General features: G+C 39.7%; 2 protein-coding genes across 28 annotated transcripts in view; one reads left to right on the top strand and one right to left on the bottom strand.

The window, feature by feature from the left end:
* The window catches only part of MCF2L2 (MCF.2 cell line derived transforming sequence-like 2), a 213,038-nt gene extending 205,315 nt beyond the window's left edge, over positions 1-7,723 (bottom strand). For 3 of the 5 annotated variants that reach the window (XR_013995248.1, XM_081078213.1, XM_081078216.1), the window contains exon 1: positions 7,088-7,723. Coding sequence is in view for 4 of the 5 variants with exons in the window: in XM_081078213.1 (XP_080934339.1) it covers positions 7,088-7,163 (76 nt within the window). In the remaining variant the exon portion in view is untranslated. The remainder of the gene's footprint in view (positions 1-7,087) is intronic. The other 2 variants (XM_081078215.1, XM_081078214.1) reach the window with 2 other exon arrangements.
* On the top strand, positions 7,424-22,721 carry LOC308509761 (uncharacterized protein). 23 transcript variants are annotated; one of them, XM_081078261.1, is made up of 7 exons: positions 8,287-8,420; positions 9,285-9,812; positions 16,828-17,042; positions 17,595-17,787; positions 18,876-18,986; positions 19,652-19,768; positions 21,837-22,721. In XM_081078261.1, the coding sequence occupies exons 2-3, from the start codon at positions 9,323-9,325 to the stop codon at positions 16,926-16,928; spliced, it is 591 nt and encodes a 196-aa protein (XP_080934387.1). In that variant the 5' UTR covers positions 8,287-8,420; positions 9,285-9,322; the 3' UTR covers positions 16,929-17,042; positions 17,595-17,787; positions 18,876-18,986; positions 19,652-19,768; positions 21,837-22,721. The 23 variants fall into 23 exon arrangements, with proteins under 23 accessions (XP_080934378.1, XP_080934387.1, XP_080934386.1 ...); XM_081078260.1 differs by having other exon boundaries at positions 18,876-19,015; XM_081078262.1 differs by having other exon boundaries at positions 18,876-19,015; positions 19,576-19,768.
* Positions 22,722-23,893: the final 1,172 nt, after the last annotated feature.

The following is a 23,893-nucleotide window of genomic DNA, read 5'->3' as shown; positions in this document are numbered from 1 at the left end:
GCGGGGCTGGTTGGTTACTCAGGGCTGTTCCCCGTCTAACGATCTCTCTACAACACTCATGGGCTGTAGGCCGGGCACAATGCCTTGCTAGTGGTGGGCACTCTAAAAATCTGTTCAGTGACCAACGAGTATCTTGAGGTACCTGTGGTGCCTGAGCACTAGGTAGCCATGTAAGAGCAGTGGACCTTGGAGTGTACGCCAAAGAAAGGAGAAGCACACTGAACATAGGGCAAGGTTTCCATTTTGCCCGGAGTCAGCCCTTAACACTGCCCAAGTATTTCATACTCCTATTGATTTAAATATCGAAAGCATCAAATCAGCGTTTTCCAAGTCATTACATTGTTTTGAGGTGACTGCACAGCCTAAAGCCCTCTTCTCTAAAGACTTTTCCCCAATCCCTAGACCAAGCCAGTTTCTGAACCCACAGCTAATAGGACACCTCTGGTGTCTGTACCATTCTTCTGCTTGTCTCTGCAGACCAGCTCTCTATTCATTTATCAGTAGGTTTGGGCCCCAGACGGCCACTCCCAGCCTCTGTCCCCTTCAAGCGCCAGAGACAATCACTAACTGACTCTCAGTCTCAGGGTTTCTCTGTACAAATTCTCTTTCTGGAGAATCTGATTGGACTCGCTTGAAGGAAACTTAGGCATTTCTGGTCATATCAGGTGTGTTTGTCCCCTCCAACAGGTACTAAGCACTCACAAGGCACAATTTAGACATTCATCTTCCATCAATCCTATGGAGTGGGTATTATTACCCTCATTTTACAGATGAGGGAACTAAGACTCAGAGGCAAAATGATGTGCTAAAGGCCACACAGCTGTTTGCTGGCACAGCCTGGGTGCAGCCTTATTTCACATCTGAAAAGGCAGGACTTGTCACTGATATTCTCCACAGCAGAGAAAATGATCACCTCTAGAATAAATATTATTTAGACTGATTCTAAGGAATCCTGATTTAATAAATGACCATTCTCTATAACATGGATGTTGTTATCATCACGACAACATTTTGGTTAATATTTGCTTGGTACCCTTCACCAAAAGCTGATATTTTACGTCACAAATACAGCACCACATTATATCAGAGTAAATCTGATGCCTGACTCAGGTTACCACTAAACTGAAATTCTATTCCTCCTCCTCCTTCACAATCCAAATATGAACAGTTCAAAGGCATAAGTCACAGTAACTGTGATGTTAGCTATGGGTTTTTTAAAAATATCCTTTATCAAGTTGAGGAAACTCCCTTCTATTCCTAGTTTGTTGAGTGTTTTTTGTTTTGTTTTGTTTTGTTTTGTTTTGTTTTGTTTTGTTTATAACAAAAAGGTATGAAATTTTGTCAAATGCTTTTTCAGCCTTTACTGAGATGATTATGTGGTTTTTGTCCTTTATTCTATTGTTATGTGTACTACATCAATTGATTATCAGATGTTAAACCAACCTTGCATTACTGGGAGAAATCCCACTTGACATGGTGTATAATCCTTTTACATATGATGCTGGATTTGGTGTTAGTATTTTGTTGAGGCCCTTTGTGTCTATATGCTTAAGAGATAATGGCCTGTAGTTTTCTTTTCTTGTCTTTGTCTGGTTTGGGTGTTAGGGTAATACTGGCCTTATAAAATGATTTGAGGAATATTCTCTCCTTTTCTATTGTTTGGAAGATTTTGTGAAAAATTTGTATTAATTCTTCTTTAAATCTTTGGTAGAATTCACCAGTGAAGCCATCTGATGCTGAACTTTTCTCTGTGGGAAGTTTTTTAAAATTTCTAATTCAGTCTTTTGTTATAGGTCTACTCAGATTTTCTGTTTCTTCCTGAGTCAGCTTTGGTAGTTTGTGTATTTCTAGGAATTTGTCCATTTCATCTAAATTATCTAATTTGTGGCATACAGTTCTTCATAGTATTCTCTTAAAATCCTTTTATTTTTGTAAGTTGGTAGTAATGTCCCACCTTTCATTCCTGATTTTAGTCATGTGAGTCCTTTTTTTCCATTTTGTTCATTCTAGCAAAAGGTTTGTCAATTTTAATTTTTTCAATTAACCAACATCTGGTTATGTTAATTTTCTATATTGTTTTTCTATTCTCTATTCCATTAATTTCCTCTAATTTTTATTATTTCCCTTCCTCTGCTTTAGATTTAGGTTGCTCTTCTTTTTCCAGTATCTTAATGTGAAAGGTTGGGCTACTCATTTGATATCTTTCATTCTTACTTTGTAATGTGAGCACTTGCAACAACAGTTGACCTTTGAACAATGTGGGAGTTATAAGCTCTGACCTCCCACACAGTTGAAAATCTATATATAACTTTTGACTTCCCCCAAACTTAACTATAATTGTCCTTCAGTATCTGTGGGGATTTGGTCCCAGGGAACCCCATGGATACCAAAATCTGTGGATACTCAAGTCCTTTATATAAAATGGCAGAGATCAATGCATACAGTCAGCCCTCAGCATCCACAGATTCCCAACCCACAGATCAAAAATACTTTTCAATCTGCATTTTTTGGATATCATGTTTCGTATTTTCACATCCCATCATGCCTACAAAACCTCCATCTGTGTCTCCTAGTGAGAGAAGAAGAAGGCAACTATTCTTGAGATGAAACTCAAGATAATTGTCCAACTGTAGGCTAATGTAAGTGTTCTGAGTGTATTTAAGGTAAGCAATGCTATGGTGCTCAGTATGTTAGGTGTATTAAATGCATTTTTGACTTATGATATTTTCAACTTACAGTAGGTTTATCAAGACATAACCCCATCATAAGTCGAGGAGCATCTGTAGTGGAATTTCAACTATGCACTGTTATTTTATGCAATGAAATATTATTTTATTGTGGGCAAGAGAGCTTTTGTAGATATTTAATCATTTCTTAAATTTTATTCATACTTTGCGATTTAGTTGTCAATCAATTTCTTTTAGTGTTCAAACATTTCTAACAGACTTTGAAGAACCTATAAGCTTGAGGCACAACGTCTAGAGAGCCTAATAGAAAAATGGCTCAGATGAAGTTAATTCACTTTGGGGGTAGATGAAGTCACTACTCTAGGTTGCCTAGTTGTCCCCACTGGGTTCATTCCCACCTAAGCAGCAAATACTCTACTCTAATTAGATCCTCCCTTTCGCACCAACAGCTGGGGCATGGATCCTAAGCATTTTAGCCACTACTACACTGTAGAATAATAAGTCATGGCTGTATTTCTCAGTCTAGCTTTCTTCTTGTTGCACATTACCAATGCCGATAGCATCCTAAAAGTAGTGACCTGGGTTACAAGTCAAAATCCTACATCTTTTATCACCAAAACAGCCACCAATCCAATCTCCAATTATTTACGAAATGTCTCAAAGGATATTCTCTTCTGCCTTACAGTTTAATTGTGCATAAGCAAACATATGAAACTATTTTAGAACAATGATAGAGTAAGATCAAAATCACTACTTCTAATACCGTGTTTCCCTGAAAATAAGACCTAGCCAGACAATCAGCTCTAATACGTCTTTTGGAGCAAAAATTAATATAAGACCCAGTATTACATTATATTATATTATATTGTATTGTATTGTATTGTATTGTATTGTATTATATTATATTATATTATATTATGTTATATTATATTATATGACCCAGTCATGTATTACAGAAAAATAAGACAGGATCTTATATTAATTTTTGCTCCAAAAGATGCATTAGAGCTGATTGTCTGGCTAGGTCTTATTTTTGGGAAACACGGTATGAGATGACAAGGTGGGACATGAGCTGGAGAGGAAATGTGAAGCCTTCGTGAGAGATTACTGACACGTAATCTCAGCTGGATGACTAAAGTTTTCCACTGACTGGAAGCCCCATGTGAGCCATATGTGCGCTGTCTATCAAAATCCTAGAAGAATCTGAGGTACATTAGTAGAAAGCCCATGTGTACTTAGGCAGCACCTCTGCATATAAAGAGCTGTACAGCAAAAGTTACAGAGAGGATTAAAGAATTGAAAGGGATGCAGTGGAGAAAATCAAACAACTCTTTTCTGATTCTGAAATTCTGTAATTGAAACAATGTGATTCTATAGTCCAGAAAAAAGGGGAGAAGATAGTCCTACTTGCCCTGCATGGGTAAAAGCACATCTGGACACTATCCACATGTGAGCTGCATATTTTAGGAGGATTCCTAACAAATAACAAAACAAAAAGAAGGAAGTCTCCCCAGTGAAACTCATCATATGGAGAACACTTGAAGGGCTTAATGTTAACTTGAAAATGGGGTTTAGGAGGCAAAAGAGATATCCACAAATATTTCAGAGCTGTCCTTAAAAATGTAAAACTTGCCTGGCATTACTCAATACTCAAGGTCCATTCCAAGGCACAACAAATCATTCATTTACTCAGCAATTTATTTTGCATCTTCTTCTAGGAAGGCCCTGTGCTAGGACACACAGGGGAATTACTTGGGAAATCAAAAACAGGAGTCATTATGCCCCACTCGTAGTATCAGAGAAAGTAACTGAAGAGAAGGACTGAATTGGGCTTGAAAGGTGTATACTATTTCTGTGAGAAGAAATATATTAAGGGATCATTCCAGATGGAGGGAAAGCAAAAGTTTACAGGTGGGAACAGAGTTAGACAAGATAGTGGAACAAAGCTGAAGAGCTGAATGACCCAAGTTGACTAATGATAGCTATAGAAATACCAAGTATTGGGAGATAAGAAGAGTGTCAAATAGTAAAGAGCTTGCACTCCAGACTACAGAGAATGACTATGTACGGGTATCTAAAGGTTTTAGAATACACAAGTGTTGTGTTTTTAGTGGGTTCTTTTATTCCTGGTATAGGTTAGAGGCAAACACAGGAGAGGAAAGAGGCTTGCACAATAGTTAGTCAGGAGGTAAAGAAGTCCTGAAGCTGATCAGAGCCAGGTAGCAATGGGAACAAACATGAGGAAGGAGACTCATGAGATATTTCAGAAACTGAATCAACAGGACCCAGACATGAGCTGTCAAATTTCAGGGACTGTGTAAAGCAAATTTCAGGGACTGTGGAAAGAGCAGAGACCCAGGCCGGAGGAGGAACTGGCTGAGGGACAGAGATGGCAGAGTGAATATGGACGTGCAGTGTTGTTACCCAGATGAGTCTCTAGGATAGGACCAGGGGAATGTTCTAAGCTAAGCTTTGTTCCAAGCACTTCTCAACCATTTCCCAACTCATGATCACACCTTTCAGAAGCTGCTCCCCAAGGAAACTCCTGAAAAGAGCAGTCAAATGCAGAGCCAAACCACTCTCCCAGAAGCTCCACTGGCTACTCAATGCAACCCTCACGAAGGCAGGGGCTGTTGCAGGGTTAGAGACCCCCTCAGTGAGATTCCCCAAACAGAGCCTCTGAAGAGCTGCCGTCTGGTCCCAAGCCTACTACTTACCCCTGAAACCTTAAAAGAGGAATGAACCTCCTAAATCTCAATTCCTTCGCTTGTAAGATGGGGTTAATAATGTATGCCCCACCAATTTCACAGGTTTGTCAAATCAGATTTCACAGGAAACAGAATGCTGCAAAGCACACAGATGCCGGGGGTCAGTAGAAGTTCTTCGAGGGCAAAATCTACACAAGTTCATGTTGCATCTTGCGTGGAGCTGACTCTGGAAGAAGGGCGGGAACAAGGTGGGCAGAAAATACCATAGCTTGGGCCCCACAGGCAGCCCAGTGTTAGCCAAGAAATATTGCCTACCAAATCTTTGAGAAGATCTCCATGCAGAAAAATAGGAGGGAACTGAATAATCATCCAGGTCCACTTCCTTATTTAACAGATGAAAGAGGCCCAGTGACCTGCCCAAGATCTTTAGTGACACAGGGCCCAGAGAGATGGCCAATAACACATTCACAGAGTACACAGTGTTTTTACCTACATTGTATTACAAAGAGCTGGGTAAGGAATAATTATTCAAATCCCCATTTTCCAGCCTGAGGTTAATGACTTATCCAGGGAAGGATTTAAATGCAGCTGGTCATACCCCGAGTCCACTGATCTTTCTCTTGCACCACAATTTCATGCACAGGCTGGTATTTAGCAAAATCATTTTAGCATTCAATATATTTCAAACTCCAAATTCAGTTCTATTAGAAGGTATTTTTCTTCTTATTTCAGCAATATTTCACATTCACCATCCCCTGGTAGGACTCTACTGACCTTTTCTCTTACAGAAAATCCAGTTCGGTGGCCACACTTGGCATCAGAAAGATTTTCTGAAGACGCAATCATCAAAACTGGGCCTTGCCATATGAATCACCTTCACAAAACATATCCTCACATGTGTCTCATTCAAGATGCACATCGTTAGCTACCAAACACACCGGACTAGATGTTCAAAGAGCAATGATGGCTCATTGATGTGAATCAAGATTTAACAAATACATACCAAGAAGGCAGTTTTAACAAATGGGTGGAACACTGAGTTAAAAACGTACTGACTCGATCAATGAAAACTGATTCGTGTTCATGGTAGGGTCTCAAACTGAAGTGAGCAACAGAGAAAATCAGTAATTCTAGTCATCTCCATCCAAAGGCTTTCAACCTGAAGTGTCTTTATTTGGGGAGGTCCAGAGAAAGGCTGAGGGAATAACATGCATTTCACTTAGGTCTCTTGTGAACAAGCCTCCAGTGGTTTGGCAGTACTTTCTTCTAAAAAGCACTGGCCTTCGTCCCTCCGGTTCCCTCTCCTTTCCCATTACTATAGAAACTACGACACAACTCCCAACACCCCGGTCCGCGGTCAGGAGCGAGTAACGGATGGTAACAGTCCAGTTGCTCTCGATTTAGGGCTCAACAGACTTGGCAACCAGCTGGTGAAGACACCTGCCTCACGGCCAGGCCCGGCCCCCAGGGATGCTAGTTACTGTAGACGTGAGGACCCCGGGGCCACGCGCGCCGCGCCCCCAGGGATGCCTGTTACTGATCGCCCCAAGCAGCAGCCGAGGCACGCGCCCCATGGTCTTCGCAGGGAGGGCGCCACCCCTGGGCTGCGAGTGAGGACATGGGGAGACCAGGCTCCAGACTGCACCCCCACCCTCCATCAATAAAACGCAAGCGAAAATAAGCTTCATTTACCGACATGAGTGATCACTGTGGCCAGTCTCCGGGTGAGCTCCTGGGGGGCCATTTCTTCTTTTAACCAAAATAGCATTTCACCGAAAAAAATCCGGTCAGTATAAGCAAAACAAAGCAACACGAGACTCTATCTACTGCCTCTCTGGATGATTTCCAGAACGATGCTCTGCCCTCACACTCTTCCTCGCTCTCTCCAGGCACAAAGCGACAGTCACTCCCAGCCAAGACCAACTCTCCTGGGTCGCTCAGCCAGACGACGCCCGCTACGCCCTGCACGGGATTATATTAAAGATTAAGTCGAGCAGCTTTCCCAATATAACGTCTGGCTTTGAGAAGGAAAAAGCAGCTCTGAAAGTGAGAAAAGCAAGTTGCCCCAATCTTGCTGTAATTGCGCATCGGGCTTCCCCGGCCGAGGAAGCACGTAGGTCTCTGGGTTTGTGGTCCTGGGCCGTCGGGGTTTTTTGCCTCCCGGGAGGGTCTACATGGAAGATGCTCGGCCAGCGCGTGGTGGGGAGCGCTGAGCCTGCCTGCGCAGAGGGCTGAGGAGCAGAGGCGGCCGGGGCTGCTCCGCGCCGCCCACTCCACGCCTGGCGCCCCGCGCGGGCTACCCGCCTCAGCACCCACCTCTTCCCTCCTGCTAGAGGCTCCAGGGGCCCCCGGGGAGGCGCGCACGCGCCGGAGCGCCGCCCGTTTTCGCGTGCCTAAGCTGCGCCGCTTCCCCTGCTGGAAGCTTGCGCTCAGGCCCCGGGAGTGATGGGGATTCGCCGTGTGTCCTTATCACTGTGCGGGAGAGGAGACAGCGACTCCTCTCTTAGGTGCTCCTGCCAGCACTGGGGTTCTGAAAGCACACCGCGCGCCTTCCTGCCTCTCCCCTCCTCCTTCCCCGCCAGGTTTCTGCGGAGAAGCAGAGGCAAGAAGGGGCCTGACTGAGAGGGGCAACCGTCCCGCCAGAGCTAGGAAAGCAGGGATGGGTGAGGTTCTGCTGCCCTCCCCCCTCCCCTGACTAGGCTGGAGGCCGTGGGGGCGGGGTGGGGCGGATAGAGACCCACCCCTCCCACTTAGGGGTTGTCTCACGCCGTTATCAGTGTCCACTGGACACTCCCTCACTTGGAGCCGCGAGTGCGGGCTGTGCACGGACTGGGCTGGGTACGCATGTGCATACATGTATCTCCACCGTGTGGGCCTTTTCCTTTGTGCTGCTACTGCCGTGCGCTATTGCTCTGTCTGCCAGCTGTCAGGCGCGCCAGGGCTCCGTGGTGAAAAGGCTCCGGCACAGCACCCGTTTTGGCCCTCCTCCCCATCAGTCCCGGGAGCGTCTTGGAGCAGCTATCAGGTGGGAGACGCCCTCCGGTGGCTTCCTTAGGTGGCTGCAGATACCACCTGACAGGCAGCAAAAGATTAACCCCTTAGTACAGCAGAGCTCCACGGGAAAAGCCTAAGCAAACACGAATCTGGTCAGATGGCCCCTCAATCCTCTACAACGGGGGACCCTGACTATCCGGTCACCAGTGTACCAGGACTAACTACCCACATGTTCTGAGCCAATGCCGGGATTTCAGCTTTCCTCTTCACACGTAAAACAAAACAAAAACAAAATGCCAAACCCCAAACACCCTGAATCTAATTTCTAGTAGTAGCCACTCATCCCAGGATTTGGGGACATTTTTAAATGCTTTGTGTAACAATTTGGGCTGTGCTTAAGAGACGTTAGTGCGCGTGCGACGTGAGATTTGTGCAGAGGTTCCTCCCTTCTCTTTGCACTCTGCCTGCCCAGGTAAAGCAACCATTTTTATAGCAACCTCTTGTGAGAAATTCAGAAAGGGGTTAAAGACTCAAAGGAGTAAGACAGCTCCGGATTGTGTTTCCAGGGCGGTGTCTGGCTATTCAGAGGTCATAAGTATTTTTGAGGATCCAAATGAGGTGCTTCCTATTGGTAGTCAAGAACCCTGGTGCCCAGTCATAGCCAATGGTGAATTTGGGCCACCAGAAACCAGCGCATTGCTAAGGAGACTGATCATGTGGAACACCCTGGACTTTGCAGATCTACAGCATTATAGAAAAAAAAGTGTCTATTAAAAATTCTGTAATTTTGATTTTGAGATGATTAAGAGGATTTTTTTAATACATGTTTTTCACCTCTTAAAATCATTATAAAATGTATTCTTCTTACACCCCACTTTTTCATGCCCTACAACAGCTACCCTCTGCCCTGCGAAGCTTTACAGATGAAAGGCCATGAAGTGTTTCTCGCCCTGGAGCCCACCAGCGAGGAAGAAGCCACAGACCGCTAGACACACGCACCAGCGCTCGGAGCGCCTGCGGAGGACGAGAACAGCGCAGACCCCTCGGGAGGTGGAGCCCAGCCCCAGGGGTGGAGGAAGCAGAGACCACGCCCCCGCGGGCACGCGGCCCGATTGGCCAGTCGCCACGGAAACCCTGCTCTTGGCTTCGATTGGTTTTAGCGGTGACGCGCCCTCCCGAATCCTCGCTGGAATTGGCCTATGTCTCGGTTCTGTCTGGACGGTGGCCAGAGGAGGACAAGAGACTTCTGTACAGGAGGGAGGGACGATTTGGGTGACATCTGAGACATCGATGCTCGTCAACAAGCGACCGGGCTCCAGGGACACGGCGGCGGCCTCTGCAGTGTCGGTGCTGCTGGTGGCAACTGAAAGGAAGGACCCCGTGGCGGAGTGTCCCCAGCCTGCTGCTATAGCTGCCGGGCGGCGTAGGTAACTGGCCTGGGGGGCGAGGGGGGTGCGGTGCGTTCCCGCCCAGGGGCGGGCCGTGCGCTGCTTGGCCCCCCTGAGCAGGGAGAGATGCGGGGCAGCGGTACCCGGGGGAAGGCGAGGAGAACAAGAAGGTAGAATCTGCTTGTCAGGGGATCCTGTTTTTAATTCCACCTGTGAGAGGGAATCCTACACCCAACCCTTCTCTTTCTTACCCCTCCCTGGGGTCATCCTTCAGCCCGCCTTTGCCTCAGTTTCTCCATTTATGAGGTGGGGGGAAAGGCTCTAGGCCTGCCATCCTTTATGCTCCCCTCGCCATGCAGGCAGGAGTAGGGTCTCCAGATTTAGCATTAAAAATACAGGACGCTAATTAAATTTACATTTCAGATCAACAAATAATTTTCTAGTGTGAATATATCCCCAATTTAAACAACCAATAATTTATGTTCCCAATATAAAATAAAATATAAAACATTATTTGTTATTTTTCTGAAATTTAACTGAGAGTCCTGTTTTTTATCTGGCAACCCTAGGCAAGAATAACACTTGTACACCTCCTAACCATTTACAGTGTGCTTTTATAGCACTGCCTGTGTGGGGAGCATTGTGATAATCTATTTTTGATGAAACCCAAAGGGACTTGCCCAAGGTTACAAAACTAGTAAATATTGGGGCCAGGACACCTTAAAAGTCCATTTCGGTTCTGCTATCCTTCATCGGGTGTGCAAGTCAAAGAGAGACTCTGGGGAATTCTTTCTCATTGTTAGAATGAAACTAGTTACTTTATCTTTCAGAGAGGATGGAGAGTTTTTTTTGTAGTTAACATACAGTTTCAGGTGTACACAATAGCTCATTAATATTTATATATTAGTTTCAGGTGTACACAATAGTTTCAGATGTACACAATAGTTATTCAACATTTATATACCTAAAGAAGTGATCACCGTAAGTCCAGCAACCATCTGACACTGTATCACACTAACACAATATTATTGACTATCTTCCCCATGCTGTACATTACATCCCCATCATTTACTTGTTTTATACCTGGAAATTTGAACCTCTTTTTCCCTTCACCTTTTTCCCCCTTTTTTAAAATTTTCAATTACAGTTCACATTCAATATTAATTTTATATTAACTTTAGGTTTACAGCATAGTGGTTAGATATTTCTATAATTTAGGAATTGATCCCCCTGACTGGTTTGTACCCTCCTTGCACTATACATAGTTATTACCATATTATTGACTATATTCCCTAGGCTTTACTTTACATCCCCATGACTATGTTATAACTACCAATGTGTACTTCTTAATGCCATCACATTTTTCACCCTGCTCCTTAGCCCCCCTTTTATCACCCCGATAAATCTAGAATGCGTCTAACACCATACATAATTATTATAATATTACTGACTATCTTCCTTATGCTATGCCCTACATGCCCATGACTACTTTGTAACAGCCAACTTGTACTTCTTAATCCCTTCTCCTTTTTTTACCCACCACCCAAACCACCCTCCCATCTGGCAACTATCAAAATGTTCTATGTATCTATGAGTTTGTTTCTGTTTTGTTTGTTTGTTTGTTTGAAACCCTAGGGCTGGGATCCCCTCATTCCTTGGGGGCAAGGGACCATCACTACCAAGATATCCCTCTTGACTTTTAATGGTCACACTCGGGTGTGGGACCAGCCTGATCCACATCTCCACCTCTCCTACCAGCCTCAAGGTGGCTGCTTCTCCATGTCCTTAGTTATAGACCTTCGGTTCAGTTAGACTGCAGGTGATTCTCAATGATGGTTGTTCTGTCGATTAGTTGTAATTTTAATGTGATCATGACCGGAGGTAAGCACAACATTTACCTGTTCTGCCATCTTGACCGAATCTCGATGGGGAGTTGTTTTATATTCAAGTTCTGCACTGTAGCATTTGCCTTATATTTTGGGGTGGAAATAACTGAATTAAACTGTCGAGGAATATTTATTTACTATATGATGTTGAAAGTATATTTAGTATATTAAATCACAGTGGCATATCATTTGGCTTTGCTGTCAATGAGAAGGTTATATTCATATGTATTGCAGAAGATCCATACATCCCTGTGAAGGTAGCGACTAAAGAAGTGTGGTGTATAGGAGCTAAGAGCTCAAATTCTAGAATGAGACACACCTGGGTTCAAAGCCTAGTTCTATCATTTTGATGACAGTAGACAAGTTACATAATCTCTCTGGGCCTCAGTTTCTTCTTCTTTAAAATAGAGATGATAATAATTGTACCCATTTCATAGGATTGTTCTTTGCCAAGGAACAATTAAATCCTTGCAAAGTGCCTGGGACATTAAAAGTACTTATTTAATTTTAGCTATTATTAGCTATTATAATTTGACCTTTAGTAAGTGTGAAACTTTGGACTAAAACATTAAATAATTAATTTTAAAATTTTTAATTTTATTATAAAATTTTAATCTTACATTGAAAAAAGCCAAGCAATTAAGAATAGTATGAATATCTTGAATCTCAGTGAAAAGAAACATACTGTTCAATAATTGTTAAAGCAGATATTTTTAGGCCATAATATACCAAATCAAATATCTGTAGCTGGGCTAATGTAATAATACATGTGTGTACCCATCTCATTCATTGCTCCCCATATATAATTTTATGTGATTTTTCATTTTCACTGTGTTACCAACAGGAAGAATCGTTATTAAGCACCAACGGAGAGAAAATGACTCCAGGGTGATGGTTAAAGCCAGAAAATGGGTTTACAGTCAGTGGCTATTTCTAGTGAGGTAGACTGAGTATTTTTTTAAAACTAAAGGTCAAGCTTTGTAGAAGTTTTATATTTCTCTGTATATCATTTTATTTTCTTAGTGTTTACAATGTTAAAGTAGTTTACTTACAAACTATTCCCTAAAATTCCTCTTGGGAACTTTTCCCTTTTTATCTCCAAAATACTATGAAACCTTTTTTGCCACTTAGAAAGGAATATGGGATTTCGAATATTCAAGTCCTAATCTTATCAACTACTATTTATTACCCAAGTGATTGTAAATAAGTCATTTAACATATCTAAGCCTTGGTTTATTTGTAATATCATAACTAACGAAAACCTATTTCCCCACACCCAAGGCTTATATATAATATTATTACCATATATTATTATTATCCACCAGGGAAAACTTCAACCAGCGATGAATCCAACTGTCTGTCTTTGTGCCTGCAGCAAGCCTCCCACCATGTTTCCCCGAAAATAAGACCTAACCAGACCATCAGCTCTAATTCATCTTTTGGAGCAAAAATTAATATAACACCTGGTCTTATTTTAATATGATATATTTATTTTAAAATAAATATAATTTAATATAATTTATTTTAATATATAATATCATATATTATATATTACATTATATATAATATATATATAAGACGCATTAGCGCTGATGGTCTGGCTAGGTCTTATTTTCAGGGAAACATGGTAGAAGAGCTGGAGAACTTGAACACTGGGAAAGACTTCATACTAAAATTAATTTATGGTAGTCAACTTCCCTGGGCTTTCAGCACTGCACTGCAAGTCCATTGTTTCTCCAGCCACCTCATTCTTTCATTTTATGCAATTGCTGTTTCAAATCCTCTTCACTCTTTTCAAACCTCTGAAATCTCTTACAAGCCATTCTCAACAAGGGATCTGTGTTATTGAGAAAATACAATACCTGAGCTTCTGAGCCTCCTGCCAGCAAATCTGCCCACACCTTCATCTGCATCCACCCAACTTTCATCAGCCTAGCCCCTTTGTCCATGCACTGGATCCTTCCCCTCTCACCATCTCAGGGGTCTGTACCATTGGGTACCCCTTCAGTCAGCTGCATGGCTAACCAATCCCTCTTTACTAAATCCTTCCCATCAGCACTGAAATGTTCTGCAGTCTCTGCCTTCTTCAGGGAACAATTTTAAGTCCCCACCCTTCTCCACACCTAACACTCTTTCTTCTCCCGCTTAACAATTTTTATGAATTGTCTGCCCTGCTGTTTCTAGTTCTTTGCTTCCCATTCTGTTCGCAACTCACTCCTTTTCTGGTTCTTTCCGCACCCCTCTACTAAAACTATTCCTGCTAAGATCACCAATAACTTCCTTGTCCCTAAATCCATTGGACTCCTGACCTCTTAGCAACATTTAACACTATAGAAGTGTTCCATCAAATGACAGCATGTGGACCAAATCCAGCTTCAGCATGTTTCTATATGGACTGTGAGCTAAGAATGGGTTTTTACATTTTTAAGGAATTGTAAAAGAAAAAGAAAGACCATATGGGACAGATATTCTACAGCCTGCAAAATCTAAAATATTTATTTTCGGGCCCTTGACAGAAAAAGGTTGCCAACTCCTTTTAGAGATCACTCCCTCCTTTTAGAAATAAATTCTTCTCTTGGCTCTTACAGAGTTTAGTTTTCCTTTTACTCATTCCTCCCCTCCTTCTGAGTCTCTTGCTGGATTACGAGACCCATAGATGTTAGAATTCCTCAACACTTCATGTAAGTGAGATCTCACTGTACCCTGGATCTCAACTCCTATAGCTTTGTTGACAACCCCTAAATTTCTATTTCTAACTCAAGTTTCTTCTGAGCATTATACACATGTATTCAACTGCCTACTCAACATCTTCACTTGGTGTGCTACAGGTGCCCTGAACTCACTATATTTGAAGTTAAGCTCACAGTCCTGTACTAATCCTGCTTTTCCTGCAGACTCTCATAACTCAGCAGATTATACATAGCGTCATCACTCATAAAGTTAATGCCAGAAATTTGGCATATTTCTCCCTCTCCCTTCCCCAATCTTGTTCCACCCACATCTAAGCAATCACCAAGTGCTAGTAAATACATTGTCTACATACAGAGGGTGCCCAAAGAAATGTATACATAGTTTAAGAAAGGAAAAGACTATTAAAATTGTAATACTCAATATATACCGATAACAAAAGATGAATACAAGTCATGTGCATATATATTTTTTGGCACCCCTGGGCTTTTTAAATCTCATTATTTCTTTGTGCCCAACACCACTGTACAATTTTTCACTGTATATAAGTGAAAACCACCATCTCTTTCCTGGTCAAATGCTTTAACCTCCTATGTGGTCTTCCTATTTCTCTCTTCTCTTTTTAAAAACATTTTTTATAATTCACATACCATAAAAGTTACCCCAACATGTATAATTTAATGATTTTGAGTATATTCACAAGGTTCAAACATCATCACATCACATCATCATCTATCTAATTCTAGAATATTTTCATCAGCACAAGAAGAAATGTCATACCCATTAGCAGTCACTTCCCATTCTCCCCTTCCCTCAGCCTCTGGTAACCACTAATCTACTTTCTGTCTATGGATTTGCCTTTTCTGGGCACTTTGTATAAATGGAATCATACAATATGTGGTCCTTTTGCCTGGCTTCTTTCACTTAGCATAATGTTTTCAAGGTTTATCCACATTGCAGCATGTATGAGTATTTCATTGCTTTTATGGCTAAATACTACTATATATATCATCGTATAGATATACTACATTTTGTTTATGCATTTTTCAGTTGATGGACATTTGGCTTGTGTTCATTTTTGGCCATATAAATAATGCTTCTATGAACATTTACTTACAAATTTTTGTGTGGACATATAGTTTCACTTTTTTTAGATGCATACGTAGGAATGGGATTGCCGGTCATTCTATTTAATCTTTTGAAAAACTGCCAAACTGTTTTCCAAAGTGGCTGTACCATTTGACATTCCCATCAGCAATTTATGAGGATTATAGTTTCTCCACATTTTCACATTTTTGCCAATTCTTGTAGAGAGATATTGGTCTCTAGTTTTCTTTTCTTCTTCTTCCTTTTTTTTAAAAAAATTTTTTATTATCTGTCTATATTTGGTGCCAGGGTAATACTGGCCTCATAAAATTAGTTGGAAAGTATATCCTCTTCTTCTGTTTTCTGGAAGAGATTGTATAAAATCGATGTTAATTCTTCAAGTGGTAGGATTCTTTAGTAAAAGCATTTGGACCTGAAGATTTCTTTTTTGGGAGCTTTTTAATTACAAATGTGTATTTTACTGGTTATAGGATTATTCAGATTATCTAGTTCATATTAGTTTATTTTTGGTAGTTGGTGGTTTTCAAGCATCTGATTTCTTTTAAGTTGTTGAATGTATGTGCTTCAATTTATGAGTAATCATTGAAAGTTTTCATATTAGCATATTTCTAAAATGGGCCCATGGTCATACAATTAATTACATAAGTATAGTTGACAAAGATACATAATTATGCTGAGTAAGATCTAGAATTTATAGAAATAATGCAGACCCATTAATCTGTGACATAGAAACATTTTCTGAGATGAACATTTCTTCATAAAATGTATAACATTGGCTTTTCCCTTTATTTTCTTACATTTGATATGTAAAAATATAATACTGAGTTTATTGGAAATTTCTACTAAGGGTGTTTTAAAGTGAGATTTATTTAAATTAACCATTATTCTTTTTTTTCCCCCACATCCAGGAATTGACCCTAAAGTAGAGCTTCGTCCCTCACTTTTCTGAGGTCTCTGCTCCATTGTCACCAACTTGGGGAGTCCTTCCCTGGTTCTCCTGTACATTTTTCATTCCTCATATCAGGGGATAAAATTCAAATCTTAAATTTGAAAAGAAGCTCCTTTGAAGTCATCTAGTCTAATCCCCTCCCAGGTTAGCAATCCTGCCTGCTGTGGACAGTCTTTCTATTTTGTGGGAACATTCTGAATGACAAGTGACAAGGCTTATTACTGAGTTCTTAGTGCTCTCCCAACATGAGCCAATCAAATGTTTGCACCCCACTGCTCTGCGACCTCTTTGTCACCATAGCTCAGTTTTGACTCCTACAAGTCCACAGCAGTTTAGTAGAACACGTGCCCTATAAGCATTTTTCATGAAAATGGTATTTTCCTATTTGTTAGGGACTAATTTGTGGTTTTCTTTTCCAAGATTGTCAGACTGCACACCACACTGACGTCTTACTCCGCCTGTCAGGCCACCCAGAGTTTGAGGCTGGAAATGAGCACACAAGAATTGTTCAGTCACAATGATCAAAGTCCCCTCAAAGGGCCTCAGCCAGAGAAATTTTCTGCCAGGCATCTCTAGGTCTCATTCTCAAGGAGGAAGCTGGGACCAATGCTTTCAAAGTTCAGACATGACACAAGGTAGAGAATGCTTTATTGTTTCCTGATTATCAAGTTTTATCAATTTGATTATCAACATTTTTTGAAGCCTCATTGAAATCTGCTTCTATTTCTTTGACACCATTTTCTGGTGATGTGTTTTATTACCAAGTAGAACTTTTCACATGTTGTGGATGTACCCCAAATGGCTAAATATAACTTAATCATTCCGCTAACGTCGCAATGGGTCTCTTTCATCCACACACTAGGTCTTCCCACACCCCGAAGGAAATGTTGGAAATGTTTGTTTTGGCTCTTTAATTATCTAGGAGGTATCTTTAGGAAAGTGAGGATCCCAAATTTGAAAAGACATAAAAAAGTAATTAAAAATGAAACACCTAAAGGGATTTTATCATGCAGCAGTTTGATGAGTTGTAAACGTGGAAGTGATTCTTTGTGTGCTGTACAAAAGCTGATTGCAGACCAGAATTTTAAACTAAGTATGAACAGTTCAGCATTTAACCATGTGCTTCCAAAGTCATTGGATGGAGCCTTTATTTCTACAACATAATAATTTAAGCTTTTGACCTTTAGACCCAAAAGGTAATTCTGGCACTTGAATACTATCTGGAAGCAACTTGTCATGCCTGCATTGTGGAATCTGTGTTCAAAATGAAATGCAAGAAATGCAGGCTGTCACCGCATGCACTGATTGTTGGTACTCCAGAGAGAACATGATATGTTAAATAGAAGATATCTTCGTAAATATTGCCATACTTTTTCTAAGGTATTTTTTAACCAGTGATATGTGGGGTATGGGAAAGAAAAATAAACATAATTGCTTACGCCATTTGCCAGCATGAATACCTAGAGGTGATACTAAGACTTTTCTTTAATAGATACTATGTTTTAGAATGGCTTTAGGTTTATAGAAAAATTAAGAAGATAGTACATAGAGTTCCCATATACTTGTGTTGTATCCTGTTTCCCATACTATTAACAGATTAGTATGGTACATTTGTTAAAATTAATGAACCAACATTGATACATTATTATGAACTAAAGTCCAAGGTTTATTCAGATTTCATTAGTTTTTACCTAATATCTTTTTCTGTTCCAGGATCCCACCCAGTATACCACATTACATTTAATTGTCATGTCTCCTTTTAGCTGTCTCATTTTCTCAAATTTGCCTTGGTGTTTTTGTTTTTTTTTTTATGATTTGGACAATTTTGAGGAGTGTTGGTCCAATAGTTAGTAGAATGCCCTTGCATTGAAATTTGATGTTTTTCTTAAGGTTAGACTTAAGGGTTATGGATTTGGGGGAGGAAGACCACAGGTGAAGTGCCATTTTCATCTCATGAGATCAAGGGTTATGACTGTGGATGTTGCCATTGAGCGCCTGGCTGAGGTAGTGTTTGTGAGGTTTCTCCGCTGTAAAGTTCCTCTTCTACTTCCCTCTCCATACCATAGTCTTTGGAAGAAAGTCTCTAAGTGCAACCCACACTTTTTTTCTTTTTTCTTTTTGCTTTCCAAAATGGATCAAGATGCTTGCTTTTAGATGAAGCAGATAAATATGTTGAGCCAAGGGATGAAGGATCAAATCCAGGAGATTTACCAGAAAGGAGATGCAAGCATTCAGGCATGCACATGATTTTTCTGTAGCTGGCAGGTTGGGTTAATTGTTACAGTATAGCTGTGCAGTGCTATATTGTCCTTTCCCCTGCTAAAAGCAATTGTTTCCTACAATCTCTGTCTGGCTCATTTCTATAGTAAGACAGGGACGCTTGGTCTCAAACATGGTTTCTCCAAGTATTATTATGAAAACTGTTATATCTGCTTAATGATGTGTCAACATACGGTCTCTTTTTTAAGGCTGTGTTGCTTTCTGCCTCAATGCCAATCGATCTGTTGCAAGTCATCAAGAAGTTCATGAGCGATCCATTTCAAATACTGGTGAAGAAGGAGGAATTAACCTTCAAAAAGGTCAACATTTTATAATATTTTGAAAGAGGGTAATGTTTTTCTAATTGATCTACCTAAAAATTACAGCCAGATTTTTTTTTTAAACTTCTTATTTAAGTTCTGTGCTAAACTAGTAGAAACTAGTATCATGTCTAAGGATTTGTAATAAATACTTACAGCGGAGTAAACACAAGGAAAAAAACAACTGTACCAGATAGTAGAAAAACTAAGATGAACCTCTTTCATAAGTCCAGTGCACTTTGTTCAGAGATTTGGTACAATAATATCTGTTTAGACAGAATTAATAAAGTTCTAACTTGTCTCTTCCAAAGATAGGGATGGTTTTTTTATCACAACTCTGATATGAACTAACATTTTCCTCTCTGAAATACTGTAGGGAAGGAAATTGTACGTATGTTCTTTGTGATGTATGAGAGACAGACTGGTACATAGGCTGTTCTTTTTCAGAGCACAAGGCAAAGAGTAGACTGGCCTGAGCAAAATACGTGTTAGGGATTTCAATTTCTGATGTCATAAGAGCAGCTCTTGCCCAGTATTGCTATTTAAGACACTATTAATATTTAATTATTTCATTGATAAACTGACGCAGGATCTAATTACAATGTAGCTGTGAAGTGCTACATTGTCTTTGCCCCCTGCACAAAATAAAACTGTTTCCTTTCTAGCCCTGTCGCCCATGGTACCATAGCCATCGGGGATGCATGGTCTCACACATGTTTACCAATTTAAATGCTGACTTGATGGATGACTCTTGAGCATTAAGTCTTGTTAATATTTCACAGGTAAGTGGTGACAGAAAGAGACACTTTCAAGAGGGAATTCAGATAAGGGACAAACTGCATTTTGATTACTACTGACTTATTGAGAATTCAATTCCTTATTTAATTACAATATTTATCTCCCAAAACTTGGTTTTGAGGGGGAGATTTTTAGTCGTCTTGGTCAACTCACGCTATGTGAGGCGCTAAAAACCACCTTCTGCAGTGACCTATATGCTGTCTATGCAGTTCATTACTATTTTGTGGCCTAGCAGACAATACAGCAGTTGCTTTTGAATTAAAATGGGAACATGCTTTCGTACCTCAGGCTCATGATTTTTACAACTAGTACTTATGGTTATAACCTATGATGAAAGCTATATTCTCATGAAAACTATATTCTTTGTTGAGTGTTTGTTCTCTTCATTGAATTACTTGCTTTTATTCTTGTGAATTAGAGTCATGTATTGCTTTTCAAGTGTGATTTTGTCAACCAACCTTGAAAATCAAATAAATGAATCAGTAATTATCATCTAGTAATGTGATGAGATGTATGTAAATTATAGTTTGGGAAGATTCATGCTTATCAGAACACAGTGTAAAAGCAAATGTGAAATTAAAAGTCTACATTTTGGACTTTATACAGTTGATATTCAAAAGAAAATCAATAATACTGTTATATCTGGTTGTCTTAGGTTACGTGTGAATCTTTTTTAGCCATGTTGCCCATCTCTTGTGCTGTCTTGGTGATTCCTCTATAATTAGGATTTTCTCAGCATTTTCTGGTAGCAATTTGTGTTGATCCTGGAGTAGGTATAGTGGCTTTATCACTACCATGTTTCCCCGAAAATAAGACCTAGCCAGACAATCAGGTCTAATGCAGCTTTTGGAGCAAAAATTAATATAAGACCCGGTATTATATTATATTATATTATATTATATTATATTATACCCATTCTTATATTATAGTAAAATAAGACCGGGTCTTATATTAATTTTTGCTCCAAAAGACACATTAGAGCTGATTGTCCAGCTAGATCTTATTTTGGGGTAAACACAGTAAATAAATTGAATTGTGTCATGCTACTCATGTAAAAATAACTTTAAAAATATATAGTAATTGATAAGAATAGGTGATGAGGTGGTGCTTAAAAACTACATTGGCCTGATTTAGGACATATAGTTGTAAGTGAAACAAGTTTGGATAAAGAGCGAGGCGGTATTTCCATATTTGTTTTTCTTGTCCTGGTTATTTGATATTTTAAGTTGCTCCTGCCAAGGCATTTTTGATTGGTTGTATTATGTGTTTTGGTGGAGAGCTGTGGTGGTAAACATATCTCAGTCATTTGTATTACAGTGTATGAGATGATCAGAAAGCAGTGATAAATACAGGTTGCCATTACAAATTTGTGAAGGTCCTCCACACACTGGAAAAAGTTTTAAGCTGGAACTTAAAACTTTCTGTCCAACAGAACTTTCTGCAGTGGTGGAAATGTTCTATATCTGCGCTGCCCAGCATAGTCATGACAGGTCACATGCAGCTGCTGAAATGTGCTTAATGCAACTGAGGAACTGAATTTTATGTTTTATTTAATTTTAATTAATTTAAAGTTAAATAGCCACACATGGATAGTGGTTATTGTATTGGACAGCATAGTCCTAAGTAATAGATAACATTCCAGAGTTTCTGTTTGCAGTTTATAGTTCCAAAAGTGTGTCAAACTAGATTACATAACTGTTCTTTGTGTTGTGTCCTTGGTGTTTACATCTATCCCAGGCTGACACCTGATCTTGGCCCACCTTGGTATGGGATTTAATTTCACTGCCCCAAGCACAATACTGTCATCTGCTTTAAAATAATAATGCTCAAGATGCTTAATAGGCTCTGATCTTGCAGCCAGATGAATTCTTCTGCACTGACTACAAAAGAAATCTTTTCCTTTTCTCTAGATATTGTGATTAGCATCTAGTGCTCCAGTTACAAGTACTCCATGTACAATCTTGGCCAGTGATGGGTCAACAAGTAGCCCTATTGTTAGTAGCTCCTGTAATATTTGGTAATATTCTGATGAATAATTTTTCTTTTGTTCAGAATTGGCAGTGGGAAGAGAACTGGGGTGGAAAGCTATGGCCATTGCATTGAAGAAGACAGGAGGATTCTTCATGACACTGGGACTTCCTGCCACCCTGCAGTGGAGGAAATTTCAATGAATGTGGCTGACCTGATTCCTGGGATACAACAATTTTGAATGCAGTATTCACTGTTGCTGAGCAGGAAACCACCACATGTACTGAGCTTCTTTCTTTGGGAATTTGAATCTTATCTCAATGCTCATAACGGATCAGAAATACAGATTTTTGATAGCAAAGCGACATTAGTCATGAGCTCTTGTGAGAAAAGTCATTGGCTTTATCCTCTTTCGAGTTAGACTGTTGGGGTTGGGTATGAAAGATGAGGTTATAGAATCTTTCTTCGATATTTATTTTATAGTTCTGTAAAAATGATTATATTGAGTGTTTACTATCATGTAATAATATACTTGTGGACTGAAAAATAAGTGCTGTATAAAAACAGCCAATTATATTCAGCTAGTAAATCTGACTTTATTGTGTTAGTCATTAGACTGAATAGAATAAACTTTAAAATGAGTTTTTTAGTTCTATTTTCTGGAGGTTTCTTCTGTTCTTTTATTTGATAGGTACGTAGCTATTGCCATTTCATTATTCATATATTTGATCTTCATTTGTTTATTTTCTCCTTTCTTCTGCTTAAAGAAGTCCTTTTAACATGTCTTGTGATACTGCTTGGTGGTAATGAATTCCTTTAGCTTTTTCTTGTTTGGGAAGCTCTTTATCTCTCCTTCAATTTTAAACGATAGCTTTGCTGGGTAGAGTAGTCTTGGTTATATACCCTTGTTTTTCGTACCTATCAATAATCGCTTTAAATGTAAATGGAATAAATGTTCCAATCAAAGGACACAGGGTGGCTGAGTTAATAAGAAAACAAGATCCCTGAATATGCTGTCTACAAGAGACCCATCTCAGATCAAAAGACAGACACAGACTGAAAGTAAAGGCACGAAAAAAGATATTTCACACAAACGGAAATGAGAAAAAAGCTGGGGAAGCAATACTTATATCAGACAAAATAGACTTTAAAACAAAGACTATAATAAGAATAAAAGAAGGACATTACATAATAATAAAGGGATCAATCCAACAAGAGGACATAACCCTAGTAAATATCTATACACCCAACATAGGAGCACCTAAATATATAAAACAAATAGTGAACAACATAAAGGCAGAGATCAACAGTAACACAATCAAAGTAGGGGACTTTAATACCCCACTGACACCAATGGACAGATCCTCCAGACAGAAAATCAACACAGAAAAAGTGACACACTAGACCAGATGGATTTAATTGATATTTTTAGAGCATTTCACCCCAAAGCAGCAGATTATATATTCTTTCAAGTGCACATGGAACATTTTCCAAGATATACTACATGTTAGGCCACAAAACAAGTCTCAATAAATTTAAGAAGACTAAAATCATATCAAGCATCTTCTCTGATTACAGTGGTATGAAACTAGAAATCAATTACAAGAAAAAAACTGAAAAACATACAAACACATGGAGACTAAATAACATGCTATTAAATAATGAAAAGGTCAACAATAAGATCAAGGAAGAAATCAAGATACCTTGAAACAAACTAAAATGAAAACACAACAACCCCAAATGTATGGGACACAGCAAAAGCAGTTCTAAGAAGGACATTCATAGCAATGCAGGACTACATAAAGAAACAAGAAAAATCTCAAATCAACAGTCTTTATTTACACCTAAGGGAACTGGAAAAAGAACAACAAACAAAGCCCAAAGTGAGTAAAAGGAAGGAAATAAAGATCAGAGTAGAAATAAACAAAATAGAGACAAAAAAATATATATATATAATACATACATATATTAAGTATATATATATGTATATACACACACACATACCGTGTTTCCCCAAAAATAAGACCTAGCTGGGCAATCAGCTCTAATGCGTCTTTTGGAGCAAAAATTAATATAAAACCCAGTCTTATTTTACTGTAACATAAGACTGGGTCTATAATATAATATAATATAACATAATA

The sequence above is a fragment of the Rhinolophus hipposideros genome (assembly GCF_964194185.1).
Source record: "Rhinolophus hipposideros genome assembly, chromosome: 2".
Classification (NCBI taxonomy): domain Eukaryota; kingdom Metazoa; phylum Chordata; class Mammalia; order Chiroptera; family Rhinolophidae; genus Rhinolophus; species Rhinolophus hipposideros.
The sequence above is the reverse complement of the archived record's forward strand: the minus strand, read 5'-3'. Positions and strand labels throughout refer to the sequence as shown.